The following is a 15,262-nucleotide window of genomic DNA, read 5'->3' as shown; positions in this document are numbered from 1 at the left end:
TTTGGACATGGGACTGTATAAAAACCCGGGTGTGGGGGGCTGGAGAGAGGCTGCACCAGTTGGAATCCCACAGAAAAGGCCTGGTAGTGGGGTGCTCCTGTAACCCCGGTCCTGGAGGGGGTGGGGGAGGCAGCAGGGCAAAGATAGGCAGGTCTCTGGAGCTTAGTGCTAGCCAGCTTGGCCAACTGGTGAACCCCAGGCTCACTGAGAGAGCCCTCAAAAATAAGGTGGAGAGCAATGGAGGAAGACACCCGACACTGACCTCTGGCTTCTACACACATGTGAACACGTGTACATGTTCACGTACACACATATGAACTTGTATAATCACACAAACACACTGTCTGCAAGTGTTCTGGTGGCCCACACCTTAATCTCAGCTCAGGTGGTGGAGGGAGAAGGATTACAAGTTCAAAGTCATCCTCTGCCACATAGTAAGTTCGAGGTCAGCCTGGGCTTTGTCGCTTTGTCTCTATCTATCTATCTATCTATCTATCTATCTATCTATCTATCTATCTATCTATCTATCTATCTATCATCTATCAATCATCTATCAATCAATTGTCTATCATCTATCTATCTATCTATCTATCTATCTATCTATCTATCTATCTACCATCTATCTATCTATCTGTCTATCTATCTATCTGTCTATCTATCTATTTATCTATCTATCTATCTATCTATCTATCTATCTATCTATCTATCTATCTATCTATCTATCAAGCTGGAGACTTCCCTTGAGCCCACACTCTGTTTCAGAGACTTCTGCTCTTAGACAAACCCCTCAGCAGAGCTGTCCAAATGATCAACTGACTTCCAAACATGGTCTCTCACCTTGTGCAGCCCAGGCTTCATCTCTGAGCCATTTCCCCAACCTACACCTTTTCCTTTTATCTCTTCTCAGCACTAAAACCAAAGGTCTGTCTCACATCCAGAACTCTGTCTTTTTACAAAAAGTCTTCAGGTTCCCCAAACTCTCAGCATCAACCTCAGTCTCCATAGCTCAGCCAGCATGAGACCTGCTGATGTCCTTGCCCATGGACCATAGCAGATGCTGATAGCCTTGCCATATTCTCCATCCACAAGGAACATATGCCCAGTCTCTGCTGTCCATCTTGGTCTTTAGCTGTACCACCCTGAACACACTCCATCTCATGTGTTGGGTCCATGCTAAGCAAGTGCTCCACATCAGGCTATCTCCCCAGCCCCTTGCTTCAGGGGCCTCTTCTGCATTGCACATCCTTGCTGTGCTAACATGATCCACCCTCCCATCTTGGTGTGAACAATCTTTCTCCAGGTAGCCTTTCTTGACCTGTCATGTCTCTGTGCTGTACACTCACTTCATCCTCATTACCAAATACCCTCTTATTTGACTCTGTGCATCCTTACAGAGAAACCAGCTGAGCAATGAGAGCATCTGCCACAGTCCATTTTTAAATGTCTAGCACTTGGCTCAAGGCTTGCCGTCAGCAAGATCTTAGTAAATATTTGAATGAATGAATGAAGTTTGTTGACTTCCACACTGAGAGGAATTTATAAATCGTCCTCTGATTTATAAAGAGGGAGTAGTTCTGGTCCAACAAGGCTTCCCAGAGGGCTGGAGGAGCTTTGTGCCCCACACTGAGAAGGGAGATTATTCTAAGGGAGCATTATGCAAGATCATAAATGAAAACAAGTGCAAGGCTGAAGTGGGAAGTTCAAGCTTCCTCCATCCTGTTGACATATGCAGAACCATTCAGGACTTTGGAAAGTGTCCTCCTGTGGAACTAGAGCTGTAGATCACTTGATAGAGTGCTTGCCTAGCATGCATGAAGCCCTGGGTTCCATTCCCAGCACCACATAAACCAGGCAGCTTGAGGAGCAAGAATTCGAAACCGTCCTTAACTACGTAGCAAGTCTGAGGCCAGCCTGAGCTACATGAGATCCAAAAAGGGAAAAAAGAATGCACCAACTCAGCTAAGCTGACCCATTTCTCATGCACCCTTTGGCCCTTTTCTAGTCATGACAGGAATGTTCTCAGAGTGTATGTATCTCATAAGAACCTTCTGGCAAGTTCTTGCTCTTGGGCTGCTGAGTGGAAGCCAGAGCAGCTTGGATTTGGAACTCGCCCTCAAGGCTCTTGAGCGTTAAGCTCTAGTTATTTCTGAGTAACCCTGAAGGGCCCTCATACACTTGGGTCGGTTCCAACCTGGACAATTCTCCTGCCAGCCTCTTCCTTGCAGTCAGGCAAGTGTGGGTTTGAGAAAGGGATTCGGCTCATAATATGGGGCGGGTGGGTCACCCCTACCTCACCTGATACAGCCCTCCCTCGGGCAAGGTCATTATCAGTGAATAGCCAGCCAGACTTCTCATGTGGGAATGCCAGAGAGACGAGCTAATAACAGTCTCTCTTATTAGCAGCCTGGCCTTCCACCATCGATCACATCAGAAGCGCCGCCGCCACCGCCGCCACACACACAGTCCCGATTATGTGCACGGGGCAAGGCTCAGCAGCGCTCCAAAAGCCACTTAAATCTATCCAGCAGTGACTCCTTCAAGAGTCTGAAATGTCCCCCAAACTAATAAACACGACAAAGCACCACCAGGGAAAATTCCTTGCGGATTTGAGATTTTCGCTCTCTTAATCTCCTAACTCAATAAAGCAAGTGCTCCCTGCAACAAATTAAATACTTTTCTGAAAGGGACCCCTCCCCCACTTTCTTTGATGTTGGGTGTGATTAGACCCCTCATGCCAGGGCCTGGGGATCTGTAATGACACGCCATTCTTCACTCCCTTCAGCTGCCTTCTGTTAGTCCACGGGGATTTGCTGGCTCTTTGATTCTGGAAATTTCTGAGACTTCTGGCTTTCCTGAGGTGGGTCCCACCATCACTTAGCTGAGAGAAAATGCTTGCCATTCTTGCGCCTGGGTGACAAATTCCAAGCAGGACTGACTAAGCACCTCTACTTTTGGGTTTTGTTCTTATTTTGGGTTTTGTTCGTTTGTTTGTTTTGGATGGTTGTTAGTTGTTCTTTGTTTTGTTTTGTTCTTTAATTGTTTTTTAACAACATACACTGTGTAGCCCTAGCTGGCCTGGAGCTCACTATGGTGTTGACCAGGCTGGTCTTGAACTCACAGAGGCAAACTCCTAGTTTGCCTCTGGTCTGGAGTGGTGGAATTGAAGCCATGGACTACCCCTCGAGGCAGAGGTTTTGGGTGCACACACTGTGCAAAGAGAAGAGAAGGCCATGCCTCTTTCCTGGGTCTTTTTAAGCCTTTTTCTCCTCTATTCACTTGACTAGAAGGCAGGCTGGCTTCAGACACCTGCCCCTCAGAGGTGTTGACCAGCAGTATTCTAGAAGGCTCTGGCCATTTGAACGGTCCTTCCCATCTTGTGAGCCCTGGAGAGAGGTACAGAGGTCTCAGGCTCCGCAGCTGTCTGCATTTAGCTCCAACTCCAAAAGAGTTGCCTTCAGTCCTGTGTCTTTCCCTGGTAGTCAAAACAAGTCACTAGAAGTTGGGGGTGCAAGGGACAGGGAAATGGCTAAGATCCTTGAGAGCACATAGCAAAGCACAAGAGACCTCAAGCTGGGGGGGGGTCAGACAGGCCTGGGGGCCGTGCAGACTTGACTGCCTGTATCTCTGACCCTTGGTGCGTTACCAGTCCCTCCACACTCAGAAGCCAGATTCCAGCTCTGCCCTCCTCAGGGTCACTGCGGGGCTTGAACGGGGTGAGGCTGCAGTCTCTTAGCGCATTGGGGTTCAGTGAACCATGAATGAGGAAAGGCTCCTGGGTTTGCACAGGGGTACAGGGCCACAGCTCTGGGGCTGCAGACTGGTTCCTCCCTGAGCCCAGCAGCACCTTCTTCCTCTCAGTGGCCCTTCTTCCAGACACCCTTGCAGCAGAGAGACCCGAGGATGTGGGAATAAGAACGTCCATCTGCCCAGCAACTGCCCAGGCCACAGAGGGAAATTTCGGGCTCGGGGTGTCACGGTGGTCTCATGCAGACCTTGTCCTGGGCACAGCTGGGAGTGAGTTTATGTATTTCCAACTATTCAGGCTTTGCCATAGTCCAAAGTACAGCTCCATCTGACAAATCTTATTCCTTAGCCTCTGGTTTCTTTTGATGGAAATGAGTTAATTTATATTTTTTGGTTGTGAGCCTAGCCTTTAACGGCTGAACCATCTCTCCAGCCCGGAAATGAGTTAATTTAATCATGCTTCGTTTTTTGGTTTTTTTTTTTTTTTGTTTTTTTTTTTTTTGAGACAGAGTCTCAGGTATTCCAGGCTGGCCTTAAACAGGCTATGTAGCTGAGGATGACCTTGAACTCCTGATCCTCCTGCTTCTGTATCTCTTCAGTGCTAGGGTTATGGCTGTGGGCTTCCACCACTGACTTGTGTGGTGCTGGGAATCAAACCCAGGACCTTGTGTATGCTAGGCACATACTTTACCAACCGAGCCACAGCCACGGCTTGGATTTTAACTTTATAAAATCAAAATGGTTTCTCCTGCATGGAAAAATGGCTCAGCAGCAAACGTGTCTGCCATTCCAGTGTGAGGACGAGATTTGGATCTCCGTGTAAAAGCCAAATGAGTGTGACCTCCCGCTTGTCATCTCAGGACAGAGGAAGTAGAGCAAGCCAGCTAACCACCCCAGCCAGACTAGTTGAATGGGAAAGCTCTGGACACAAGAGAGACCTTGTCTTAAGACTATAAAGTGAAGATCAGCTGAGAAAAGATACCAGATTATCAACCTTGATACTCCACATACACACAAGGCTATGTGTGCCCCAAGACAGGAAAACACACCCACGTACACACACCCTACCCAGCAGAGGTTAAAAAAATTATTACTTGATGGGTGGTGGCATAAGCCTTTAATCCCAGCACCTGGGAGGCAGAGGCAAGCAGATCGCTGAGTTCGAGGCCAGCCTGGTCCACAGAGCAAGTTCCAGGACAGCTAGGGCTACACAGAGAAATGAAACAAAAATATTACTTTTCTAGGAAAGAGGGGTGTAATTGAAGGCACAGAAAGACTGAGGAACAGCACGAATTCTGTCTTCCAGCTCTCAGGATCCCTCCCAGTTCCTCCTGTTGTTCCTGCCTTTCCCTCCCTTCTTCTTGAATTTTGGGAGCACAGGGGACTATTAACCTGTTCTGTTTGGTTCAGAGGTCCCTCTGTCACTGGGGATATGATAATACCAATGTTAACCTAACTTCAGCTCCCCACTAACCTAGATAGATTTCCTCTTTCTTTCCTGTGCACGGAGCTCTCTCTTCATGCTCTTTTTTTTCCCATGTACATGCCTGTGTGGTGTGCATGCATGTGTATATGTTCATGTGGGTATGTGTCCCAGTATATATACGTGTGTGGGGTGGGCAGGGCTGAAGTTGCCGTCTGAAGTCTTCCTCAGTCGCTCTCCATTCTGTTTATTGACGTACGTGCTTTCCCTTAACCCAGAGCTCAGCTCACAGATTCTGACTAGTTCAGGTAGTCAGTGTCCTGGGGAACCGCCTGCCTCTGCCTCCTGAGTGCTGGGATTACAGGCGACCACCACTCCGGCCCAGGTTTTTCCACAGGTTCTAGGAGTCCAAGTTCATGTTCTCACACTTGCCTGGCTAGCACTGTATCCACTAACTGGGCCCCGAATTCCCCATGCTTCCTTCCACGGCTCTGCCTCTGCTTATCCAAACTGCTGAGATTAACAATCCTAGACCCTTCCCCGCCATTCGGACTTCGGCCCCTCCTTCCTGCAGAATGCCCCGCTTGTACTCCAGCCTGACGGGTACTTTCCCCTCTGTGGCATTTAGTTTGAACCATTTGACATGAAAGGATACATGGCCTTCTTGTCCTCGTCCAGGGTCTCATGAGTCACTGTTTTATCATTCTGTTTAGATGCTCTGTGTGTGTGTTTGTAAATGTGTATAGGCCTACCTATTCATGTGTGTGAGCGTGCACATGTGTGTGCAGACGCGTGTCTCAAGATGAGAGGACAAGCTTGTTCCTCTGTGTCTACCCACCATTCTTTAGAGACTCTCTCATGCTCAGGAACTTAGGCTGGTCATGTGCCCCTGGGATCTGCCTATCTCCACCTCCTGGCTGGCACAGCACCACCGCTGGCTTATTCTGGGGACAGAACTCAGGTTCCTCCAGCCACTTTGCCAACTGAGCTGGCCCCTCAGTTCTTGCATTTTCATTTCGTTGACAATGACAACGTTTGCTCCTCAGTGTTTACAGTTCTAGACACCAAAAAGGGCAGATAGGAAGGTGCTCATAAGTTGGGGGAGCTCCTGGCAGGACTCAAGCTGTGAGGTGCCGTCTCCCACCAGCCTATGCCCCCGACACCCCCTCCTCCCAGCCCCCTCTCACCTGGCCGACTCCTTCCACTCCATCTGGTCCCCATCATGCTGTAGAGTGTCCATCTCTGTGAAGAGGGTGGGGTTGGGAGCCTCATCTTCCTCCCCCAGGATGTCCTGTAGCTGCTCAGCAGCCGGAGACCCTGGAAAAGGAAGGAGCTGGGTCTGCCGAGCGCCCTGCAGAGGTCAGGAGGCCACAAGGCCAACAGGACCGGAGCAGGTAGGGGGTGGGGGAGAAGCAGGGGAGGAGTGTTTCTTGACTCACTAAGACTCAGTCCACAGTCTGGGTTAGGCTGAACTCTGGTCCCTTTGCACTGGATGCAGGTGTGAGTCTCTGAGACACAGGATTCGGTCTGGGCTTAGATTCAGGGTCTTATAAGTGGCCGTGAAGGCTGGGAAACGGTGGAAGCCATGGCAGCAGCAGCAGGTCAGGAACGGAAAAGTGAAATGAAGAACAGCCTGACCCAACTTCACTTGGCACAAAAGTTAGAGCTCTCTCTTGCTCCTCTGGGTCCCAAGCCAGTCAGTGATGGGAAGAGGCAGTCAGTCAGGGGAAGGATGGGCTAGTGTCCTGTGGGCTCGTTCCTCACTGGCAAGGTGGGCCTGATTCCTGGGTGTTCTGCCTCCTCACCAGTGGCCCCCTGGAAGTCGCCTCCTGAAGTTCTCAGGCACCTTCTTTCCTCCCCCCACCTCACACCCTCTTCCCATCGTCTAGCAACCCCCACTCTGTGCCAGGCATCATCCTGGGTACTGGAAAGTAAAGCCGTGAAGAAGACCCGCGTGCTTGCTAAGGTTGTGCTATGGCAGAGTCAGGTAATAAGCAGGTAAACAGACCCACCTATGACCATTTGGGATAGTGCTGAGTGCTCTGAAAAAGACAAGATACCCAGGGGAGGCTGTAGAGCACACACTGGTCACAAAAGGCCCCTCTGAGAAAGGCGTTTGAGTCGTGACTTGAACACATCAGGAAGAAGTGTGCTTGAGTGTTGTAGCTACCCTGTGGTGGGACTGTGTGGGCAGTGTGGCTGCAGCACACTGAGCCCGGGAGAGGGATGACGAGATATCAAACGATGAACAGTGCCTTGGCGAAAGGCAGCCCTGGGCTCCTGTGGCCTCCTAACTCCCCTGTGTTTTCAAGAAAGTTTCTTCCTCAGCAGCCCTTGATTCAACCTTCCATGAACCATCCGCAGACCTCATGACATTCTCCCCCTCTCTCCCGGTCTGTCTCCTCAGTTTCTCCCACTCTGTCTTCTCTATTGATCCGTAGGTCCTCCATTGTCAGTATCTTCAAGAACTCTGTTCACACCTAACCTCTTCCCCGTAACTTCCCAGTAGAGCCAGGCATCGACCTCACCTTCATCTCTGACGTGTCCTGGAGTCCCAGAAGGTAGGTCACACAGTGCGCCTCTAGTCCATCTGGACATGAATCTCACAGCTGCCACTTGCTGACCCATGAATCCCCTGACCAAGGCTTAGACTACAGAAGGTCCTTATGGGCCCGCATCAACCCCAGCCTCCAGGCTCAGAGCCCACGGAAGAAAGCCTCTGGGCTGTGCGGCCTTCTGCCTGCCCCTGTCAGCACCCTTCCTGTGCCCCTCAGGGCCATCCCCGACCTTCGTGCCTCTCCATAAGCTGCTGCAGCTCCTACCCGCTTCTGTGAGACAGTAACGGCGCGGGTATGAAGTGATTCCGTTCTGCTAGTCCCCACGCTGCCACCAACCGCCCTTGGGCCGAAGGACTCCTTCCTCCACTCACCATCCTCAGAGTCCTACCTCAACTGCCCGCTGCCTCTCCTGCCTCGGGGCACTCCATCCATGGCCAGCCAGCACCTGAGCTTGCTCTTGAACCGTTCCTAATGGTCTCACGCAGTGGACTTTGGGAATCACAGTGCTCTCTGGGCAGCACACAGTCTACACAAGTGAGACGATTTTCCTAGCAGAAAGTGCTAGGAACTTACACGTGTGTGCAGGTCCACAGTGGACTTCATTGATTCAGATGCATTTGATCTTGAAAATGTTCTATTGTTTTAAACTTACTTCACTGGCTTTGAGTTTAAGGAAATTTTGTTTTAAAAAAAAAAAAAAAAAAAAAAAAAGAGGATCATTCCTGTAGACATAGTGGTATATGTCTTCAATCCTAGTACCTGGGAGGCAGGTGCAGGTGGATCTCTGTAAGTTTAAGGCCAGTCTTGTCTACATAGTGAGTTCCAGGACAGCCAGGGCTACAAAGAGAGATCCTGTCTCAAAAAAATAAAACAACCAAGTACACACAAAACCCCCAAAACAAAACAAAACAAAAATCCAAAAACTGATCATTAAGAAAACTCATTTAAAAAAAAGAAAAAGAAACTAATTTTCTCCCTTCAAGTTGGAAGACCACTATGGCTGCCTGATTCCAAGGAGACAAACCAATTCCCCATGGGACCAGAGTACAATAACCACGGCTCTGTTTTGATCTTGCTTTTCAGGGGACCGACCCAGGACCTATGTATGCTGAGCAAGCGCTCCACCACCGGGCTACATCCGCAGCTTGACCAAAACTCTTGGCGTGTAGATTTGCACTCGTGCTTTTCCCGTTGGAACGCTCTGGCTGCCTCTCCATTACCTAAAGCTTGGGCTCAGTGATATGGTGCAAACCATCGCCAGTGACCTGGACCTAGGCTGCGGCATCCTTCGCTCCGCTGCCCCGGAGCCCAGCCACTTCGGAACGCACACAGTTCTCTGTAAAAGGGCAGTGACACCCCCCTTGGGCCTCTGTCCCCATATTTCGTAAATCTGGAATCTTCCACACCCCTCAAGGCCAGGAAGAAGGTAAAGACGCGGACAGATCCTGAAGAAGTAGCAGATTAGAAAGCACAGACAGGGCAGAGGTCTGTGCCAGGACCAGCCTGTCTGGGCAGTACCTGCTCCCTGGAACAGCTGGGCTCGGGAGTCTCCGGCGGTTGGTGCTGCCTCCGGCCCCAGCCTGTTCTCTGGCTGCTGCCTCCTCCACGTATCCTCTTCCCCACACAGAACAAACTCACTTTTGTTCCAGTTAAGCAGCAAGGGAGGCGGGGAGGAGGAGGGCGGGAGAAGGATGAGAGGGAAGGAGGGAGATTGCAGCTAGAGAGAGAGGGGGGAATATATGCAAAGAAAATAGAGACAGAGCTCATGAGATTGCGTGGAAATCCTGGGAGAAAAGAGCGAAAGAGAAAGAGGGGGGTGGGGGGTGGGGTGGCGGGCGCGGGATCTGAGGCCTGATGGAGAGGGGAGGCTTAGCAATGAAGCTCAAGCAGGAACCCGTGTGCTCCACAGCAGCAGGGTGGTGGCAGCTGAGGACTGTGAGAGAACACCCAGAACTGCCCCTCCCGCCTCGCCACCCCACCCCCATCCCCGTGAGCCCTCCCCGACAGACCTGGAGGCTCCAGCAGAGCAGGGCACCTCTCCTCAGGCTCCTTTATAAAGGTTGAGGCAGGGCGGTAGGATTTGTGCGCAAACCCCCAGGACCTCCTTAAGATCTTAAGGTTTTGGTGGCAGGTGGACGCGCTGCAACAGCCTGGCAGGCCCTGTTCTGTCCGCCACCGCTGAGAATAGGGTGGGGGTGGGAGTTGTTATGGGGCGGGGGGTGTTTGCTGGGGGGTCCGTAGCGTTACACGGAGCTGGATTAGCTTCCTTCCCGACTTTAAACCCAAATTCCTGGGCTTGCTGTTTGTACCCACTACGGAGACAGAATGTCAAACTGTCGCTCAGTGGATGTGTTCTGGCAGCCTGTGGACAGCAGGGGCTGGCCACTTGGGGGGTATGTGTGAACCCCACCGGGGAATTACTTTGCTCTCTGAGAAATTCCTAATCTGGGTTTGGCTGGGCAAGTGCTTAGGCCATGCAAGGTTGAGCAGAGGTCACTGAGGCCCCTGGGCGGGCTGCAAACTCCAGTGCCTCAAGTCGTAGAGTTGGGAGGGGACTTGGTAATGGTGCAATGCAAACCTTCAGTCCACAGACAAAAACCGAGAGCCAGTGGACACCACAGAGAGCCTCTGGTGCAGCTGAGCTGACCTGGGGATGCCTTCTATCCCCCACCACGTACTGACCCATGCCGGGGTCCTGGCCGCATTTTCGTATGCTAAGCCAGCCCTCTACTCACTGAGATACAATCCCCTGTTGTTTTGTGAGACTAGGTCTAGCTACGGCGCTCAGGCTAGTCTCCGATTTGTGACATTCTCCTGTATCACACTCCGAAGTGCAGGGGTTAGAGGCATGCACCACCACCTGGCTTCCATCTTGCCCATTTAAAGAAACAGGTGATCAGGTTCCTGCAGGGCTCCAAGGAAACTCACTGTCACCCAGACCCCAGCAGTAGGCATCCCAGGAGGTTCTTTTTCACATGTCCCCACACCGAGGGACCTGGCCTCACAGATTACCCTACACTGTGAGAGAGGTTGGCCCAGCCCCTCCTGAGTCCTACTAGGTAGCAAATGCAGGCACACTGAGCCAGAGGTAGGGGCCATCTCAACACCCAAAGAAGGATATCAAAAGATACTGGAGAGACCATTAATATTTTAGAAGAGGCCAGACCTAGATTCATCTCCTGATGCTGTAAATTATTAGCAGTATCATAATGGCAAAATATTAAGCTCCCTGCAACTCGGTTTCCCTACTTATAAAGTAGAAACGATCACATCTGCTACTTTGAATTCTGGTGGAGAATGACTGAGATAATACACATAATGTGGCCGGCGGACAACCAGTCCTTCAGATGATATTCCGGCCATTGTTGCTTGTAGCTGAGACCCCTCCTTCCTCCTACCAGTCACCAGCCTGTCCCCTGCCCTGACCATCCCAGGGACCCAATCCCTTTCAGTGTCCCGTCCCACCCTGCCACACACTTCTGTGGGTTTTCCACTCTTCTCCCCGGGCCTTCCCTATCATTCCCTCCCCCCTCTGTCCACTCAAGGCTTCGCTCATCGCATGTTGGGCCACTGCTTCTCTAAGGTCCTGTGACCCCACGTGCACACAGTATGTCACACACTGGTCCTCATCATGTGAAATGCCACAAGTAACGGCCCCTCTGGTCTATAACTACAAGAGGCGCATACTGTGGGCCCAACCGTCAGAACAGACTCAGGCAAGCTGAGCATGCTAGCACACACCTGTAACTCCATCTCTCGGGAGGTGGAAGCAGGGGGATCAGGAACTCAAGGCCAGCTGCAACTATGTAGTGAGTTCCAGGCTAGCCTGGGCTACAGGAGACCCTATCTTCGAGAGAGAGAGAGAGAGAGAGAGAGAGAGAGAGAGAGAGAGAGAGAGAGAGAGAGAGAGGAAGAGGAAAGAAAAAGGAGGAGTGGGGAGGGAGAAGGAAGAAGAGGGAAGGAGATGGAGATGGAGAGGAGGAGCAAGAAGAGGAAAGACCTGGGCTTGGGAGGGAAATTGGATGTGTGGCGGGGCTGAACTTACGGAGCACACAGAGCAGCTCTCTGGGTGCAGATTGCCCACTGGGCAGAGCACAGGGTGATCTGGTGACCACACGCCCTGACAAGAAGCATGGGCTTCACCCTAGGAAAGCCTTGGGGAGCCGTCAGTGACTTCAGGCTCTGAGGGGCCTGTCTGTGTCTCTCCCTCCTCAGCTTTGCGAGGTCAGGCTCTGCCCCACTTCCAAGGCTTTGCTGCCCACTGACCCGGGGCTTACACAGCGTGAGCACTCCGCAAATACTTTCTGGGTGAGTGAATGTGACTAACACTCATCATCAGTGGGAGATTAGCTACCACAAGGAAGGAGCTAAGTACCTCAGATCCAGGGAACAGGAGCTGGGGTGCAGCTGTAGGGGACGCGGGTTGCTGAGGGTGTCACAGGGCCGCAGAATTCAGGGACTGGGAGACAGAACCCGAGGGTACCAGGGTCATTCTTGCCAAGCCAAGTGAGTCTTTGAGAGAGGACTGGGAAGCCCTGTGCCCTGTTTTCATGGCTGACAAAATTCCTTTTCCTGATGCTTTACATAAACTTCAAATGTGTTCTCTCAGGCAGGAGAAGAGAATCTGCCCATCTGTGCTCACAGGAATCCCTCCTGGGGATGTCTGGGGACATCTGCCCGGCCTATGTTTCCCACCCCCCAAAAAGCTGTCTTTGGGTAAAACATGACTTAGGTCGCTGGCCATAACCTATTAGGTCAGGAGTAGTTAGTTGGACATCTGATCCATGTCTGGACAGTTTGAATTGGGTCTCTCAGTTAGACGGCCTTTCTTGGTGGTTCCTGGGATTGTGAACACATAGATGTGGAGCTGAGGTGCAGACAGAAAAGAGGAATAGACCTGCCACGAAGCAGCTGGAAGAGGCCATGCAGCCCCAGAGAGGAGATTCAAGCTCGCAGCATCACCCTCCAGCTCAAGCCTGCCAGTCCCTCTGCCTTGAGTGAGACGCTCTCCTGCATTGAGAGCTCACACACCCCCTCCTGGCAGACACCCGATTCTTAGAAGTCTCTCCTTCCTCCCCTGGCTCGCTCTCTTGAGACTCAGCTGCCCACTGAAGCTGCTCTCTTGTAGATGAACTGTACCCTAAAGTAAACACGGTCTGAGCAGGCCCTCTCTTCCAGAGCGTGCTCTAGTTCCAGGGCAGGAGGTCACCTGGGAGGGCGCTTCTCAGCAATGCTGACCACAGCAAACATCTACCACAGACGGCCTTAACTGACATAGAAACTATGACCATTTCTGTCCGCTTTGGATCTGCTGGCCTGTGTGAGTATAATAAGCCCTGTTCCTGAAGAGGTTATTTCTGGAAATGCCAAAATGGCTGAGGCATTCACCCATCTGGGCACAGGGGACTGGGGCAGAGAGCTCAGTGGTTAAGAGTGCTTGTTACTCTTGCAGAAAGAAGGCCCCGGTTCAGTTCTCAACTTCCATATTAGGTAGGTCACAACTGCCTGTCAATTCAGTTCCAGGAGCTTACACACCTTCTTCTGGCTTTGGTGGACACCTGCAGGCACATGGTACACACACACACACACACACACACACACACACACACACACACACACTCAGGCACACACATATATACATGAGGTAAAAATAAATCAACCTTTTTTTTAAAAGGAAAGAGAAGTCACATAGGCCTGGTATAATGGTTCATGTCTATAACACTTGGGAGGCTGAGGCAGGAGGACTGCTATGAGTCAAGGCCAGTTTGACCTCGGGAGAGATGGTTCAGTGGTTAAGAACCCTTGCCGCTCTTTCCTGAGTTTGGAACCTAAATTCCATTACCAACTCCAGAATATAGCAGGCAGCTCACAACTGTCTATAAATCGAGCTCTGGAGAATCTGAACATTCACATGCAGATCCACACAGTTAAAAATAATAAAATAAATCTTAAAAAAAAAAAAAACAAAAAACCTGTGCTGGATAATTTTATGTCAACTTAACATGAGCTAAAGTCATCTGAGAGGAGGGAACCTCAATTAAGAAAATGCCTCCATATGATCAGGCTGTGGTCAGACCTGTAAAGCATTTTCTTAATTAGTGATTAATTAATTGATTGGGGAAGGCCCAGCCCATTGTGTGTGGTGCCGTCCCTGGGCTGGTGGTCCTGGGTTCTATAAGAAAGCAGGCTGAGCAAGCCATGGGGAGCAAGTCAGTAAGCAGCACCCCTCCACGGCCTCTGCATCAGCTCCTGCCTCCAGGTTCCTGCCCTACCTGAGTTCCCGCCCTCACTGCTTTAATGATGGACTGTGATATGGGACCGTGAGTGAAAGAAATAAAGCCTTTCCTCTCCAACGTGCCTTTTTGTCATATTTCATCTTTGTGTGACTATTTGAATCGGTCTGTTTCAGAAACTCTTGGATTGGGGAGAAATTAGTCCTGTGCCTTTGCTCTTCCTCACAAGAAATGGGGGGAAGGGCTGGGTGTGTGTGTGGCTCAGCTGGTAGAGCATTTACCTAGCATGCACAAAGCCCTGGGTTTGATCCCTGGCACCACTGGTGGTACATGTCTGTAAATTTCAGCATTTGGGAAGTGGAGGCAGGAGAATCAGGAGTTCAAGGCCAGCCTGGGCTACATAGACAGAGAGAGAGAGAGAGAGAGAGAGAGAGAGAGAGAGAGAGAGAGAGAGAGAGAGAGAGAGTTGTAGGAAGGGAAGGAAGGAAAGAAAGGCAACATGAAAGGCCTCTTGATTCTAAAGTCTTGGGTCTCTGAGGCTCAGCATCTATATAGGAAATGGCCTTTCTTCTCTTGATTCTAAAGTCTTGGGTCTCTGAGGCTCAGCATCTATATAGGAAATGGCCTTTCTTCTCTTGATTCTAAAGTCTTGGGTCTCTGAGGCTCAGCATCTATATAGGAAATGGCCTTTCTTCTCCTCTGCCACTTATCCTGGAGTGGTTTTGATCTTTGCTTTCTTTTTAATCATTATTTTATTGTATGTGTATGGGTGTTTTGTCTACATGTATGTCTGTACACCAGGTGCATGCCTGGTGCCTGCAGATGCAGAAGAGGGCATTGAATACAGACAAGTGTGAGCCACCACATGGGGGCTGGGAATCAAACCCAGGGCCTCTGGAAGAGCAGCCAGCTCTTATTTGCTGAGCCATCTCATCAGCCCCAGTTTGGGGTTTTTTAATGGCCTTATAACAGTTCAATACCCAGTAAACAGAAGATGGCTTCAAATTTTTCCTTGTCCCCTCCCATCAGAAGGAGTTTACAAGCATCTCAGCAGCAGTAAGGCTGACCAAGCCAGAAAAATGTCTGCTCATGGAGGAAAAGACTTGGGCTCTGTGCTCTTAGTGTGGGTTAACGTGTGTAAGTGTCCCAACAGATGCTGAGAGCTGACTAGGCACAATGGACTGAGTCAAGCATTTTATCTGTTTGTATCTTCTTTGGTAACCCTGATAGTCTGGTGTGACCAGCCATCCAGTTCACCTGGAATAGTCATGATTTTAATGCTGGTAGTCCTGCCTCCCTCATCC

General features: G+C 50.6%; 1 protein-coding gene across 2 annotated transcripts in view; it reads right to left on the bottom strand.

Annotated features, from left to right (window-relative positions):
- Positions 1-15,262, bottom strand: part of Slc4a5 (solute carrier family 4 member 5) — a 78,772-nt gene that overhangs the window by 59,665 nt on the left and 3,845 nt on the right. The window contains exons 1-2 of one of the 2 annotated variants that reach the window (XM_076567014.1): positions 9,244-9,349; positions 6,355-6,484 (exon numbers count right to left, since the gene is read on the bottom strand). In XM_076567014.1, the coding sequence (XP_076423129.1) occupies positions 6,355-6,407 (53 nt within the window). In that variant the 5' untranslated portion in view covers positions 6,408-6,484; positions 9,244-9,349. Of the gene's footprint in view, positions 1-6,354; positions 6,485-9,243; positions 9,350-15,262 lie in introns of those variants that run through there. The other variant, XM_042273527.2, reaches the window with a different exon arrangement.

This window comes from Peromyscus maniculatus, chromosome 3 (assembly GCF_049852395.1).
Source record: "Peromyscus maniculatus bairdii isolate BWxNUB_F1_BW_parent chromosome 3, HU_Pman_BW_mat_3.1, whole genome shotgun sequence".
NCBI lineage: Eukaryota > Metazoa > Chordata > Mammalia > Rodentia > Cricetidae > Peromyscus > Peromyscus maniculatus.
The sequence above is the reverse complement of the archived record's forward strand: the minus strand, read 5'-3'. Positions and strand labels throughout refer to the sequence as shown.